This window comes from Pseudophryne corroboree, chromosome 3 (assembly GCF_028390025.1).
Source record: "Pseudophryne corroboree isolate aPseCor3 chromosome 3, aPseCor3.hap2, whole genome shotgun sequence".
In the NCBI taxonomy this organism is placed as follows: Eukaryota; Metazoa; Chordata; class Amphibia; order Anura; family Myobatrachidae; genus Pseudophryne; species Pseudophryne corroboree.
Window position 1 is genome coordinate 350,494,103 of NC_086446.1, and position 15,134 is coordinate 350,509,236.

Here is a 15,134-nt window from a genome sequence, read left to right on the forward strand (position 1 = left end):
CGGAAAAAAACGGGAGTGTCCTGCGAAAATCGGGACAGTTGCGAGGTATGATCATACTTGCCTACGTTTATTTTTGCCCAGAGGAGAGATGTGGCTTATGTGTTGGGCAAGGCTGGCACTTATTATATTGGCCACGCCCCCCTCTCATGTAAATTTGAAATGCTGCATTCCTGTCTATTTTACTAGGAAGTGGGCGGTATGCATGAGCGTCACCTGCTTCTCTGGGAGTCCTAGGAACTCCTGAAGATTCAGGAATCTCCTGGATGCTTGGGTAGAGAAGGTAAGTATGCCATTTATGTGTGCACAAATACTAATGTAGTTACAATATTGAAACACACACAGTGACACGTGATACAGAAAGTCCAGTTATAGTCTCACATTTATGATTAATGTGAAACACAAGTGACACTTGAATAGCAATATTTTAGGAGAAAAAGACAGATTTAATTTGGGTTTTACTATTTACACCACACATACACCGAGTCACCAAATTATTATGACCACCGTGTTATTTTATCCAAGGTAGCTATTCTGCAGATATTGCTGATGTGGGATGCCTGAATCTGTATAAGAATGGAAAGGAGAAGGCAGGCAGAGATTAATGAAGTGCATGAAATAATGGGTAACTATGCGCTCTGACGGACTTTGAACGGGGAATGACTGTAGGCGCTCTCAGCAGCAGTGGTACAAGCATTAGCTAATGGCTGCAATGGTGAATTGTTTGAATGCAGCAGTTGCTGATGTGCACACAGAGTGGAACAGTACACAGTTAATTGGGTATGAGTGATTGGCTTATGGTCATAACAGATACTGGATGATCGAGCAGAATGAAGACATTTCTTCAGTCCCACAGATGCACAACAGTGCATCAAATTACAGATAGTCTGAATCCAGGCCTCTTATCATACAGTACTCCACACCAGGGGCGCAGCCAGAACTTTGTGGGCGTCATAGCAAGGAACCCCTATCCCAGTGCTTCTAGAGGACCGGTCAGGATGCCGGCGATTACAATACCGACACCAGATGGGGATAAGTATTTTACACCCCTACCCCTAACCCTCCAGAGGTGTTGGCTACAGCTAACCCCTTCCTTCTAGTGCCTAAACCCCCAATTCTACCCATATCCATAGTAGTGCCTTAGTCAATGTTATGCTCCATAGTAGTGCCTAAATAGTAGTGCCCTAGTTCACAGTCTGTCACACTATGCCCCAATTCACATTATGACATACAGTGTCCCCAGCTCATATTATGTCACATTACAGTACCTCAGCTCATATTATGCCATATTAGTGTCCCAGTTCATATTACCGTATATACTCGAGTATAAGCCGACTCTTTCAGCACTTTTTTTTGTGCTGAAAAAGCCACCTCGGCTTATACTCGAGTCAGCTTTAGGAGGGACACGGAGAGCGCAGCGCGCGGCTCTCCTGTGTCCCTCCTGCATCTCCGGAGGCAGCGGCGTCTGTGTGGTAAAGGAAGTGCACGAACCGGCACTTCCTTTAACACACGCCGCTGCCGCCGGAGACGCAGGAGGGACACAGGAGAGCCGCGCGCTGCGCTCTCCGTGTCCGTCCTACAGATGACAGCGCGGGAGCGACGGAGGGTAAGTATCTAGCACTGTGGGGCATATCTGGCACACCTAGCACTGTGGGGCATATCTGGCACTGTGGGGCATATCTGGCACATCTGGCACTGTGGGACATATCTGGCATATCTGGCACTGTGGGGCATATCTGGCACTGTGGGGCATATCTGGCACTGTGGGGCATATCTGGCACATCTGGCACTGTGGGGCATGTCTGGCATTGTGGGGCATATCTGGCACAGTGGGGCATATCTGGCACTATGAGGTCTGTGTACGGGTAGAGCTGCATTTCCCACCCTAGGCTTATACTCGAGTCAATAAGTTTTCCCAGGTTTTTGTGGTAAAATTAGGTGCTTCGGCTTATATTCGGGTCGACTTATACTCGAGTATATACTGTATATCACATTACAGTTCCCCCAGTTCCTATTATGTCACATTAGTATCCCAGTCCATATTATGTCATATTCTAGTACCCCCAGTTTATATTAGGCCACATTACAGTTTTCCAGTTCATATTATGCCACACTACAGTCTCCCCAGTTCATATTAAGCCACATTACAGTGTCCCAGTTCAAATTATGCCACACTATGGTGCCTCATATTATGTAACATTATAATGCCCTCCGGTTTATTTCATACCATATTACAATGAGCAGGTCTAGGGGTATAACTACATATATTGTAGGTCCCGACTCCCGAGGCAAAAGTTTATAAGGGGCCCTGTGTAACACTCAATGGTGAAAAATGTATATAACACATGTAACTTTGACAGGGAAGGTGGGCCCCCCTCAGCTCTGGGCCACAGAGCAGCTGCACTCCCTGCACCTATGGTAGTTACGCTCCTGCACTGCACATTACATTGTATAGGCTACAGACGCAGAAGGTATGTCCATACATCACTGCTCTCTGCTGCAAACAGGGTGCAACACTTCCAGTTTGCTCAGGAACACAGGAATTGGACAGTAACTGACTGGAAACGGGTCATATGGTCTGCCAAATCAAGTTTTCAAATACACCAATACACTACATCCGGAAAGCAGCGCTTCACTTTTTCCACATTTTGTTATGTTACAGCCTTATTCCAAACTGGAATAAATTCATTTTCCCCTCAACATTCTACACATAACACCCCATAATGGCAATGTGTGAAAAGTTTTTTTTAGATTTGTGCAAATTTATTAAAAATAAAAAACTAAGAAATCACATAAGTATTCACAGCCTTTGCTCAATACTTTGTTGATGCACCTTTGGCATCAATTACAGCCTCAAGTCTTTTGAATATGATGCCACAAGTTTGGCACACCTATCTTTGGGCAGGTTTTCCAATTCCTCTTTGCAGCACCTCTCAAGCTCCATCAGTTTGGATGGGAAGCGTCGGTGCACAGCCATTTTCAGATCTCTTCAGAGATGTTCAGTCGGATTCAAGTCTGGGCTCTGGTTGGGCCACTGAAGGACATTCACAGAGTTGTCCTGAAGCCACTGTTTGATATCTTGGCTGTGTGCTTAGGGTCATTGTCCTGCGGAAAAATAAACCGTCGCCCCAGTCTGATGTCAAGAGCGCTCTGGAGCATGTTTTCATCCAGGATGTCTCTGTACATTGCTGCTTTCATCTTTCCCTCTATCCTGACTAGTCTCCCAGTTCCTGCTGCTGAAAAACATCCCCACAGCATGATGCTGCCACCACAATTCTTCACTGTAGGGATGGTATTAGCCTGGTGATGAGCGGTGCCTGGTTTCCGCCAAACATGATGGCTGGCATTCATGCCAAAGAGTTCAATCTTTGTCTCATCAGAACAGAGAATTTTGTTCCTCATGATCTGATAGTCCTTCAGGTGCATTTTGGCAAACTCCAGATGGGCTGCCATGTACATTTTACTAAGGAGTGGCTTCCATTTGTCCACTCTACCATACAGGCCTGGTTGGTGGATTGCTGCAGAGATGCTTGTTCTTGTCCTTCTGGAAGGTTCACAGAGGAATGCTGTAGCTCTGACAGAGTGTCCATCTGGTTCTTGGTCACCTCCCTGACTAGGGCCCTTTTCTCCCGATCACTCAGTTTAGACGGCCGGACAGCTCTAGGAAGAGTCCTGGTGGTTCCGGACTTCTTCCATTTAAGGATGATGGAGGACACTGTTCTGATTGGGACCTTCAAAGCAGCAGATCTTTTTCTGTACACTTCCCCAGATTTGTGCCACGAGACAATCCTGTCTCGGAGGTCTACAGACAATTCCTTTGACTTCATGCTTGGTTTGTGCTCAGACATGCACTGTCTGAGACCTTATATAGACAGGTATGAGCCTTTCCAAATCATGTCCAATCAACTGAATTTACCACAGGTGGACTCCAATTCAGCTGTAGGAACATCTCAAGGATGATCAGTGGAAACAGGATGCACCTGAGCTCAATTTTGAGCTTAATTTCAAAGGCTCTGAATATTTATGTACATGTGATTTCTTAGTTTTTTATTTTTTAGAAATTTGCAAAAATCTCAAAAACACTTTATCATGTTGTCATTATGGGGTATTGTGTGTAGAATTTTGTGGGGAAAAATGAATGTATTCCTTTTTGGAATAAGGCTGTAACATAACAAAATGTGGGAAAAGTGAAGCGCTGTGAATACTTTCCAGATGCACTGTAGTTGCAGTTTCTCTATCTGACCACAGCAACCTATGCTTGCCATGCTTGTCTGTGAATGCAGTAGCTGACACGTCTGTGACACTCTCATAGCTCACCCACTGAACGGACCATTTTCGAGTGCACTTAGTAGCCACCTCCCAGTCATTGCCCAGGAACGCTCATCCGTTTTCGGCCACATTTATGGCAGCGTCCGACCCGCACACACCAGCACCTTTCTGTGTACCCTCTGTGTAATGCATGCGCCGTAGGGGTATTCAGAACATTTTGCGCACGCGTAGTGGAAAATAATTCATCTACTCTATGTGAACATGGGCATCGTGTGAGTATTGCTTGAGACTCTGAATTGGGCCCTGTATGTTATTTAAGAATTTAATTCTGTTGATCTTTTGGAATTTATGTCTCAATTTGTGTGGACACTTGCTTTCACTGGTTCCGAAAATAATGCCATATCATTTATATTGCATATTATAGCATATGCTGGTGTTTGTGGTGTGTTTATAACTATATGTCTGTGATCACAATAAAGAAATCATTCCTTTCCCTCTGTGAATGGTTTACACTGGAAGTTCTGCCCTCTCAGAGTAGTGTGGTAGAGCTAGCCAGGGATGTCCTTGTACTTGTCTTTGATCATTACAGGAGTACCTACAGTAGAATATAATTAAACAAAAAAAAAAAAACCTGTTAAACAGAAAATTGGAACATCTCTATAGCAAAAGTCCAATAAATGAAGGCCAAAACTAATTTGTTAGTTTACTTTTGGTAAATGGGCAGGCACATGGTTTGCCATAAATGATACAGGTCAAATAAGCCCCAATTTCACACAAAACAGCTCTGAAGTCCATAATGCCAGTGCATTGCTTCTTGTGTCACTGTGCAGATAAGTGGAATTGTTACGGTACAAAGAGAAATAAAGTGTCACCATTAAATTCTTGGGGGAAAATTCAAATGTTTGAAAAGTCGGTTGGGTGTCTGTTTATTCCTGTCTATTAGATAGGAAAAAACAGACACCCAACTGACTTTTCAAACATTTGAATTCCCCCCTTGGTTTCTTAGTCCTTGGTCTCATTACATATAAAAATAAATACTGTAGCATATATTACTTATATCATAATATAATATAAGGATACATTATCCTTATGTTACCTCCACTATAACGTTTAGTGTGCAGCCCATTTAGAAAGCAACCAACAGGTACACAACTCACAAGTGGGAAATACACCTGTGTGACTAATTAGAAATGTCTCCTAGTAATAAGAGCTTTCTGTTTCCTACTACAGGTTGAGTATCCCATATCCATATATTCCGAAATACGGAATATTCCGAAATACGGACTTTTTTGAGTGAGAGTGAAATAGTGAAACCTTTGTTTTTTGATGTCTCAATGTACACAAACTTTGTTTAATACACAAAGTTATTAAAAATATTGTATTATAAGACCTTCAGGCTGTGTGTATAAGGTGTATATGAAACATAAATGAATTGTGTGAATGTAGACACACTTTGTTTAATGCACAAAGTTATAAAACATATTGGCTAAAATGACCTTCAGGCTGTGTGTATAAGGTGTATATGTAACATAAATGCATTCTGTGCTTAGATTTAGGTCCCATCACCATGATATCTCATTATGGTATGCAATTATTCCAAAATACGGAAAAATCCCATATCCAAAGTAGCTCTGGTCCCAAGCATTTTGGATAAGGGAGACTCAACCTGTACTATTCTGCATGATGCCATCCAACACATAAATTAATTTCATATACTGTACCCAGTAGTCCGATCTGTCTAAATACATCCGAGTCCTGCGATAGACGGAATGGGTTAAAGTTCCTTTGTACTCTGTCATCCATGACCCACACATTTGTCTTGTTTTTACTGTCACCTGTCCTGGGAGGGGAAGATGAACTTGTCATCATGCTGTGGTTATTAATATGTCTCAATAACATGAATCACTGGTTAAGCATTACCTTCTTTTGCTCAGCTCCTCCTCTTCTGTATACAGCAACATGACATAACTGTACACAAGTTGCAGAGCTCTCTATATACTATATGCATTGCGTGGTGTATTGGGGACATCTGGCAGGAGATGTAAATATGTTAATGAGCAATAAAGAAACAAAAGTATAATGATGTATTTTATTATATTGATGAAAACAGATTTGCACTAATAGAGTTAATATGAACATACCTATAATGTTGATATTTTTACATGTTTTGCTATATTTAACTTGATTTGTCCATTAAAATTCAAATCAAAGGTAGTTGTTAAAAATCTCTAATATACAAATGAATTGAGTTTAGTTTATATAAATTGCCATGATTGTAGGTGGTGCTCTGAGTCCACTCTGTTTTGCCATAATCATATACTTACTGTATGTGTAAACCAATTTGCCACACCACAAGGTATTTCTCCATGTTGTGTGACAGCACGGTTGGTGTAGTACTTACTTAGCATTACTATCTCACAGCGTGAAATGCTTGGTTTGATTCCCACCAAGGGCCTTTCGATGTGGAGTTATTCTCCCCTTTGCTTGCATGGGTTTGCTCTGAGTGCTCCAGTTTTCTCTCACAATCCCCAAAAAAACTTACTGCTAGGTTATTGAATTCTGACAAAGAATGAACCCTAGTGTGTATTATGGCCCTCATTCCGAGTTGATCGGTCGCAAGGCGAATTTAGCAGAGTTACACACGCTAAGCCGCCGCCTACTGGGAGTGAATCTTAGCTTCTTAAAATTGCGACCGATGTATTCGCAATATTGCGATTACTAACTACTTAGCAGTTTCAGAGTAGCTCCAGACTTACTCTGCCTGTGCGATCAGTTCAGTGCTTGTCGTTCCTGGTTGACGTCACAAACACACCCAGCGTTCGCCCAGGCACTCCCACCGTTTCTCCGGCCACTCCTGCGTTTTTTCCGGAAACGGTAGCGTTTTCAGCCACACGCCCCTGAAACGCCGTGTTTCCGCCCAGTAACACCCATTTCCTGTCAATCACATTACGATCGCCGGAGCGAAGAAAAAGCCGTGAGTAAAAATACTTTCTTCATAGTAAAGTTACTTGGCGCAGTCGCAGTGCGAACATTGCGCATGCGTACTAAGCGGATTTTCACTGCGATGCGATGAAAAATACCGAGCGAACAACTCGGAATGAGGGCCTATGTGTGTGTACACGTGGCAGGGTATGTAAACGTAAGTTCGATTGGGGCAGCAGGGACTGATGGGAATAGTGAAATATTCTCTATGCAGTGCTGCAGAATATGTTTGCGCTTTATAAATAACTGCTTTGTTGCACTGTATGGTTTGATTAAAGTCACTTCATATGTAGTGGTGTGATGCTGACTGCAGCTGAATGTCAGCATTATCCCCTACATTTAAGTGTTATGTTTAAAGCACTGGACATTTGTTGATTGAATATAAGAGACTTGGCTGGTAACTATAAGCGTGTAGGTGGATGTGCTGGATAGCACTGTGTGGTACGTGCAAGTGTCTGTGTTGCTCCTGCCTGTACCCTCCCATCTCCTCACAAAACGTGCAGCTCAGCTGTTAATTCCCTCCCAAGCAACAGACAGAGGAGGAGAGGCTTCTGCATGGGCATTGGAGTCAGTCCAAGAGTTCACACAGCTTCTAAGGAGGGAGTGCAAAGTATGTACCCACATCTACATCTGTAATGCCTGCATGTGTGTGCTGTGGATTGTTCACACCAGAGACTCTACATGCTTATTGCACATACAGCAGCAAACATAGTACAAACGTACATAGCAACATGTGTGCACTCAGACACAAGCATGAGACAACACATCTACTGCCTATACTAAAACAGACAGGCACGCAGTTAACATATTTGCACCGGGCCCGACTGCTTAATAGGATGCCTCTGATTCATATTTCAAGAGGGCGGGAGAAATGGTTCCAGGTGATGTCACCTGAGAGGAGTGCCCATGTAAATCAAGACAGGTAGATAAAGAAAGGAGGATAAACAGGAATTGCCAGTTCTCCGCTCAGTGAAGAGGCCCCCCCTGGATCTCTGTACTGGTCACCGGTACAGGTAGGAACTTGTCACTGTCATTCACTAATGAGACCACCGTGGACATGGGGCACAGGCAGCTGTGTGACTTAATCTGTCATTTGTGTATGTACGTGTGGAACTGTGTTATCAGCAAGGCTGTTTCAGAAGCTGGAATGTATACACAAGGACTTAAAGGTTCTATAAAAAAGTCATTCTGATTTGTATTCATTTTGTGGATAGCTAGGCTGTATAACAAGTGTAATGAGACGATATCACAGATAGCCATTGGGCAACCCTGTCTAACCTCAGCAACAACTGGAGAACCTCAGCTTGCCCAAGCTTGACTTACCAAGTACAGGTTTATAGTTCTTAAAGGTTTATGACATGCAGTCAAGTACAGTTCAACGTACTGTATGAGGTACAGGCATGGTACTATTTAGGTGAAGTATTAAGTCAAATATTTTCATATAGTGTTAAAAAAAACAGCTTATTTTATTCTGTAAAGCACGGTGGGCAGTGTATAGGATGAAAACTGTTTATAGAAAACAAGCTGAATTAATAAAGGTATGATCACAATATGTTTAGTAAATGACACAGTTGCAGTGTGGATAGTACTGTACAAAACAAGTTGAGGGGTCTTTGCCACAGATGCGCTTTGTTCTGAAGTTTCAGTACTGTATTCCAGGTGATTTCTTACTTTGGCTCCCTGCTCTTATTTTAATCTTTTGTTGTTAATGGCCATTAGTCTTTCTCCAGTGTTCCCTTCCCCTTAGGCTTTATGGCATTTGTTTTAGAAGATAAAGTTGATCCCGTGAGTCTGCGTTTCCTGGAATTAATCACAATTTCTCCATTAGAACCTGGTAGTCTATGGAATGTGCTGGCACTTAATGGGAATTTTGCAACCAACATTCACAAACATACATTACATTAAATCGAAACATACAGTGGCTTGACGAAACTTGACATTCTTGAGATTGCTTGTTCTGTTTGAAGGAAGGCAATTTTACCTTGTACTTTTCATCAAAACAGAACAACTTTCTTTTATTTTTGCTTATTAAAACTTAAACTACAAATGTAGCAATAGGGGCACATTGTTTTCCTAAAAACTGTCGACCATTAATTATAGAACTGTAAGCTGCATCCTGCTACATAGGCTACTGTTATACTAATGTAATGCAGTGTTGTGGTAAACTTGTTATTCCACTGGTATATTTTTATTATATATTGATCATATATGCAGAAAGATTACCCAAATACAAGTAGAAAACCACTTAAACTGTAGGACAACAATAAATGTAAATAGCATCATAAAAGGTGCACAAACTCGTTCTTATCACACTGATAAATGGCTGTTTCATATTAATTAGCGTAAATCCTACAATCTCGGCATTTGCTGACTGGAAGCTTCCCTGATGATCTTCTTCTCAGTGTTTTAGTTGTCTATTCAAACAAATTACAATATGTTTGTAAAATACGGTGGTGAATAGAGGAATTTATTAATTGATTAAAATGTCAGTGGATTTGCGAAGACCTTTCACACTTTTCACACAATATGACAGCATGAAGGGAGCAACATCTAAATAATTTGATTTTAGTAAATAGGATTGCTATAAAATTAAATGTATGGCAAGAGTATATAGTTCAACGCCTCTACATTATATCACTGAACACATAAAGGATGTTTTATCTGAAAACCCATTATCCAGAACGTTCTGATAACAGGAAAGAAACAGAGAAGAAACAATACCATGTATACAAACATGATGAATAACAACTGTAAGGAGAAGGAACACTGCTAAATAATTGTTTTGAGGAGGTGATTGCCAGGTGTATTGAAAAGAATGACAGGGCAATTTTCCCTTGCCTGAGAAGCTTCAAGCATTGTGGGTAATATAGGACATATCACCATAAACACATATAAAACTTGCTTACATGCAATCTTGAGATGCCAGTTCCCGTGCAATTCTGCTAGCATGAGACATGTATTTTTGGCGAAAATGCGTCTTAGTCGCAGTGCGACTAGGACACACCAAGAGACTCATTAATTTCATATGTAACACTTGTATATCTGTGTATACAAAGCACAACGGAACTTGGCATAGAAAAAAGCCACAGCCGCTGTAGGGTGGTATTCATGTGACCGGCGATCAGCAGACCGACGGTCACATGACCTTCCCCAAATTCCCGCCCCCTCACTAACCCGACCAACAGGGACTATCTCTACTCGTGGGTGTCCACGACACCCATAGAGTGGGAATAGAACCCGTGGCGACCGCAGCGAACCCGCAAGAGGCTTGCTGCACTCGCCCCTCCCCGCCAGGATCCCGGCGTCGGTATGCTGTCGTGATCCCGGCGTCGGTATGCTGACCGGCGGTCAGGAGACCATCGGTCAGCCATACTACACCCCCGCTGTATTGTAGAACTTTGTATACAGATTCAGAGACTCAGTCGCACACAGACATACAAGTGTTTCATATCAAATTAATCAGCAGTCTCTTGGTGCATCCTATTCACATCACCTGACACTAGCAGAGTCTCACAGGACCTGACGCACCAAGAGGGACTGTTTGGCACAACTGCAGCATTGAGGTATGAGGGACATGCCTGTACTCCAATAACTCAAGGCATAGGCCATAAAATAAAACATCCCTGACCATTTAGGCATTACAGGTTGAGTATCCCTTATCCAAAGTTCAAAATCCCACATTTTTTACTCCCCAAGATAATGACACACATTATATATATATATATATATATACATAATACACACACACACACACACACACACACACACACACACACACACACACACACACACACACACACACACACACACACACACACACACACACACACACACACACACACACACACACACACACACACACACACACACACACACGGGACCCGAAAATGTGGTATTTTGGATAAGGGATACTCAACCTGTATTTCATTTATGCTCTGAGACTGGTTAGTAATGTATTTACAGCTATATGGGGAGAATGAAAGTGCCCAAACATATTGCTAAATTGCAGACCATAAAGGGCAATAGGCCCATTATATCAGCATCTGGGAACTGAAAACAACCATGTTATTAACATCCCTCTTATTAACTAATTATTTTCTCAAAATTTAGCAGAACATTATTCGGCATGGTTTTGTACACTGAATCTCATTAATATGACTACCGAAGAGTGGCCAAATACAATAATTGGGACACACAACAGGTTTGGCTAGTGCGTGGTCAACCTTAGGTACTCAGAGTTAGTCACTGCTGTGCACTATTTAATTATTTTTGGGAAATCATGGGACTAATTCAGATGTGGTTGGAGGTGCTATAACTTCTGCTAGCGCTGTATGTTAATGCAGCAGAAGGTGTCTATTACAAGCAGACGCTTCCTGCTGTAGTAGTGATCCGACCTGCGTCCTACGATGCATCATTAGATATCTCACTCACCATGGGGCTTTATGGCACCCATGGTGCCACGCAAGCCGCCCATTGTAGAAGCCAGGAAATCTGACTTACGATTGAGATCCCTGGTCTCCTCCCTCCCCATAAATGGCTGCAACACTCTGTTTTCACAAATGGAGTCCATCCCTGCCCCTCAGACAGTAGCAGAATGTCAGTGCTACTTTCATTGCAGGACCCGTTCTCACATGCGCAGAATGGGTCCCGCGCATGCACAAAATACTGATAATACACATTCCATAGCATTTTGCTATGGGATCTGAATAAACCCCAATGTGTGGCCTCTTTCTTCAGCGTCTAGAGGAGTTATTTAGGGACACTGCCCCTTCATTTGCAGAGAAGAATTGCTTGGTGTCAGTTGAGGGGGGATCCATTCAATTTGCAGCTGTCGCGATCCCACTGGTCAGGATACCGACGCTGGAATCCCAACAGCCGGCAATGCCGCCAGGCAGAATCCCGGCAAAACAGGACTTTTTCCACTCGTGGGTGTCCGCGACATCCATAGAGTGGGAATAGATCCTGTGGTGAGCCACCAAGCCTGCAGCTTTTTCTGTTAACTATCATTATTATTTCCAAAGCTGACGTATATTTTGTGATCAGCGTGTTACGCTTCCAAAAAAAGATAAAAATCAAGTTTTTTAAAAATTGTCAACCCCGACTCACCCACTGATGACCATAGGCATAGCAGCCTTTCCTAGAATATTACAATGTGTCAAGCGAGTGGTCTTCAGGTTGCCGGCGGCCGGGCTCCCGGCGACCACCATACCGGTACCGGAATCCCGACTGCCGGCATACCACATCTTTTCTCCCTCTTGGAGGTCCATGACCCCCCTGGAGGGAGAATAGATAGCGTGGTGCGCATAGCGCGCCACCGTGCCCGCAGCGTGGCGAGCACAGTGAGCACGCAAGGGGCTCATTTGTGCTCGCCCAGCTGTCGGTATGCCAGCGGTCAGGATTCCGGCGCCGGTATGCTGGTCGACGGGACCCCAATTGCCGGCAAACCATACTACACCCGTGTCAAGCACCATTGAAAGGTGAATCCAATTAAGCACTATTCAGTCACAACGTTGTAGCACAGTATTTTCTTTCTTGTGCTTCCAAAGTAAAAACTTAATTCCAGCAAAACCTTTGCAGGAAACCAAATGCCAGTGATAGGCATGGTTCCTCTATTGGAATGCTTAAATCTATTCATTCATTTGATCTATTTCAGGTTTAATTAATGTTCTCCTAGCACCCATCCTCCTGTTTGATGCATGCTGTTCTGAATACATTGCAATTTTATAGTCCTGCTCTCAAGCGTGCACAATTTTACAATACCCATTTATACAATGTTAGAAACAATATCTACCTCAGATATCTATGGAAGGCTCGCTATGGTTGTTCTAGCTGCATGGAGCTGAATCACAGCTACAGTATCTACTGATGACTGAAAAACTAACTGGTCCAGCATGAGCCGTTGTGGTCTAACAATGAATACACATACTGTACATTCATTTATAACTAGTTAACAACCATTTGTTTCGGAAATATTTTTCTTAACTTATTTTAATGTTCTGTCTCTTTTTCTGGTAAAAATGACAGTGACATTTTGTGCAAAGGGTTGGGAGACAGATGGGATTCAGATTCTACTTCTCATTTATCTAGCACCTTCTAGAAGATAATACCTGGAATCTGATTGGTTGCTATGGGCAACATCCCATCTTAAATAGAACTCCCATCTTAGTAAATTTACCCCCAACAGTCTACGATCTGAAAACTGTAATGTGAATCTGATATCTATGGTTTATGTACTTTAGGTTGTTAATGGATACATTACATTAATACTAGTGATGTGCACCGGACGTTTTTCGGGTTTTGTGTTTTGGATTCGGTTCCGCAGCCGTGTTTTGGATTCGGACGCGTTTTGGCAAAACCTCCCTGAAATTTTTTTGGCGGATTCGGGTGTGTTTTGGATTCGGGTGGTTTTTTACAAAAACCCCTCAAAAACAGCTTAAATCATAGAATTTGGGGGTCATTTTGATCCCATAGTATTATTAACCTCAATAACCATAATTTCCACTCATTTTCAGTCTATTCTGAACACCTCACACATCACAATATTATTTTTAGTCCTAAAATTTGCACAGAGGTCGCTGGATGACTAAGCTAAGCGACCCAAGTGGCCGACACAAACACCTGGCCCATCTAGGAGTGGCACTGCAGTGTCAGACAGGATGGCAGATTTAAAAAATAGTCCCCAAACAGCACATGATGCAAAGAAAAAAAGAGGTGCACCAAGGTCGCTGGATGGCTAAGCTAAGCGACACAAGTGGCCGACACAAACACCTGGCCCATCTAGGAGTGGCACTGCAGTGTCAGGCAGGATGGCACTTCAAAAAATAGTCCCCAAACAGCACATGATGCAAAGAAAAATGAAAGAAAATAGAGGTGCAAGATGGAATTGTCCTTGGGCCCTCCCACCCACCCTTGTGTTGTATAAACAGGACATGGACACTTTAACAAACCCATCATTTCAGCGACAGGGTCTGCCACACAACTGTGACTGAAATGACTGGTTGGTTTGGGCCCCCACCAAAAAAGAAGCAATCAATCTCTCCTTGCACAAACTGGCTCTACAGAGGCAAGATGTCCACCTCCTCCTCATCGTCCGATTCCTCACCCCTTTCACTGTGTACATCTCCCTCCTCACAGATTATTAATTCGTCCCCACTGGAATCCACCATCTCAGGTCCCTGTGTACTTTCTGGAGGCAATTGTTGGTGAATGTCTCCACGGAGGAATTTATTATAATTCATTTTGATAAACATCATCTTCTACACATTTTCTGGAAGTAACCTCGTACGCTGATTGCTGACAAGGTGAGCGGCTGCACTAAACACTCTTTCGGAGTACACACTGGAGGGTGGGCAACTTAGGTAAAATAAAGCCAGTTTCTGCAAGGGCCTCTAAATTGCCTCTTTTTCCTGCCAGTATACGTACGGACTGTCTGACGTGCCTACTTGGATGCGGTCACTCTTATAGTCCTCCACCATTCTTTCAATGGTGAGAGAATCATATGCAGTGACAGTAGACGACATGTCAGTAATCGTTGGCAGGTCCTTCAGTCCGGACCAGATGTCAGCACTCGCTCCAGACTGCCCTGCATCACCGCCAGCGGGTGGGCTCAGAATTCTTAGCCTTTTCCTCGCACCCCCTGTTGCGGGAGAATGTGAAGGAGGAGCTGTTGACGGGTCACGTTCCGCTTGACTTGACAATTTTCTCACCAGCAGTTCTTTGAACCTCTGCAGACTTGTGTCTGCCGGAAAGAGAGATACAACGTAGGTTTTAAATCTAGGATCGAGCACGGTGGCCAAAATGTAGTGCTCTGATTTCAACAGATTGACCACCCGTGAATCTTGGTTAAGCGAATTAAGGGCTCCATCCACAAGTCCCACATGCCTAGC

The 15,134-nt window shown here is 43.1% G+C and overlaps 1 protein-coding gene across 6 annotated transcripts in view; it reads left to right on the plus strand.

The window, feature by feature from the left end:
- Positions 1–15,134, plus strand: part of GRB7 (growth factor receptor bound protein 7) — a 254,847-nt gene that overhangs the window by 59,338 nt on the left and 180,375 nt on the right. Inside the window, exon 2 of one of the 6 annotated variants that reach the window (XM_063959749.1) lies at positions 187–280. The exons of 2 other annotated variants lie outside the window; for them this stretch is intronic. Coding sequence is in view for 2 of the 4 variants with exons in the window: in XM_063959743.1 (XP_063815813.1) it covers positions 7,804–7,858 (55 nt within the window). In the remaining 2 variants the exon portion in view is untranslated. Of the gene's footprint in view, positions 1–186; positions 281–553; positions 623–7,774; positions 7,859–8,163; positions 8,262–15,134 lie in introns of those variants that run through there. 3 more of the 6 variants (XM_063959744.1, XM_063959743.1, XM_063959747.1) reach the window with 3 other exon arrangements.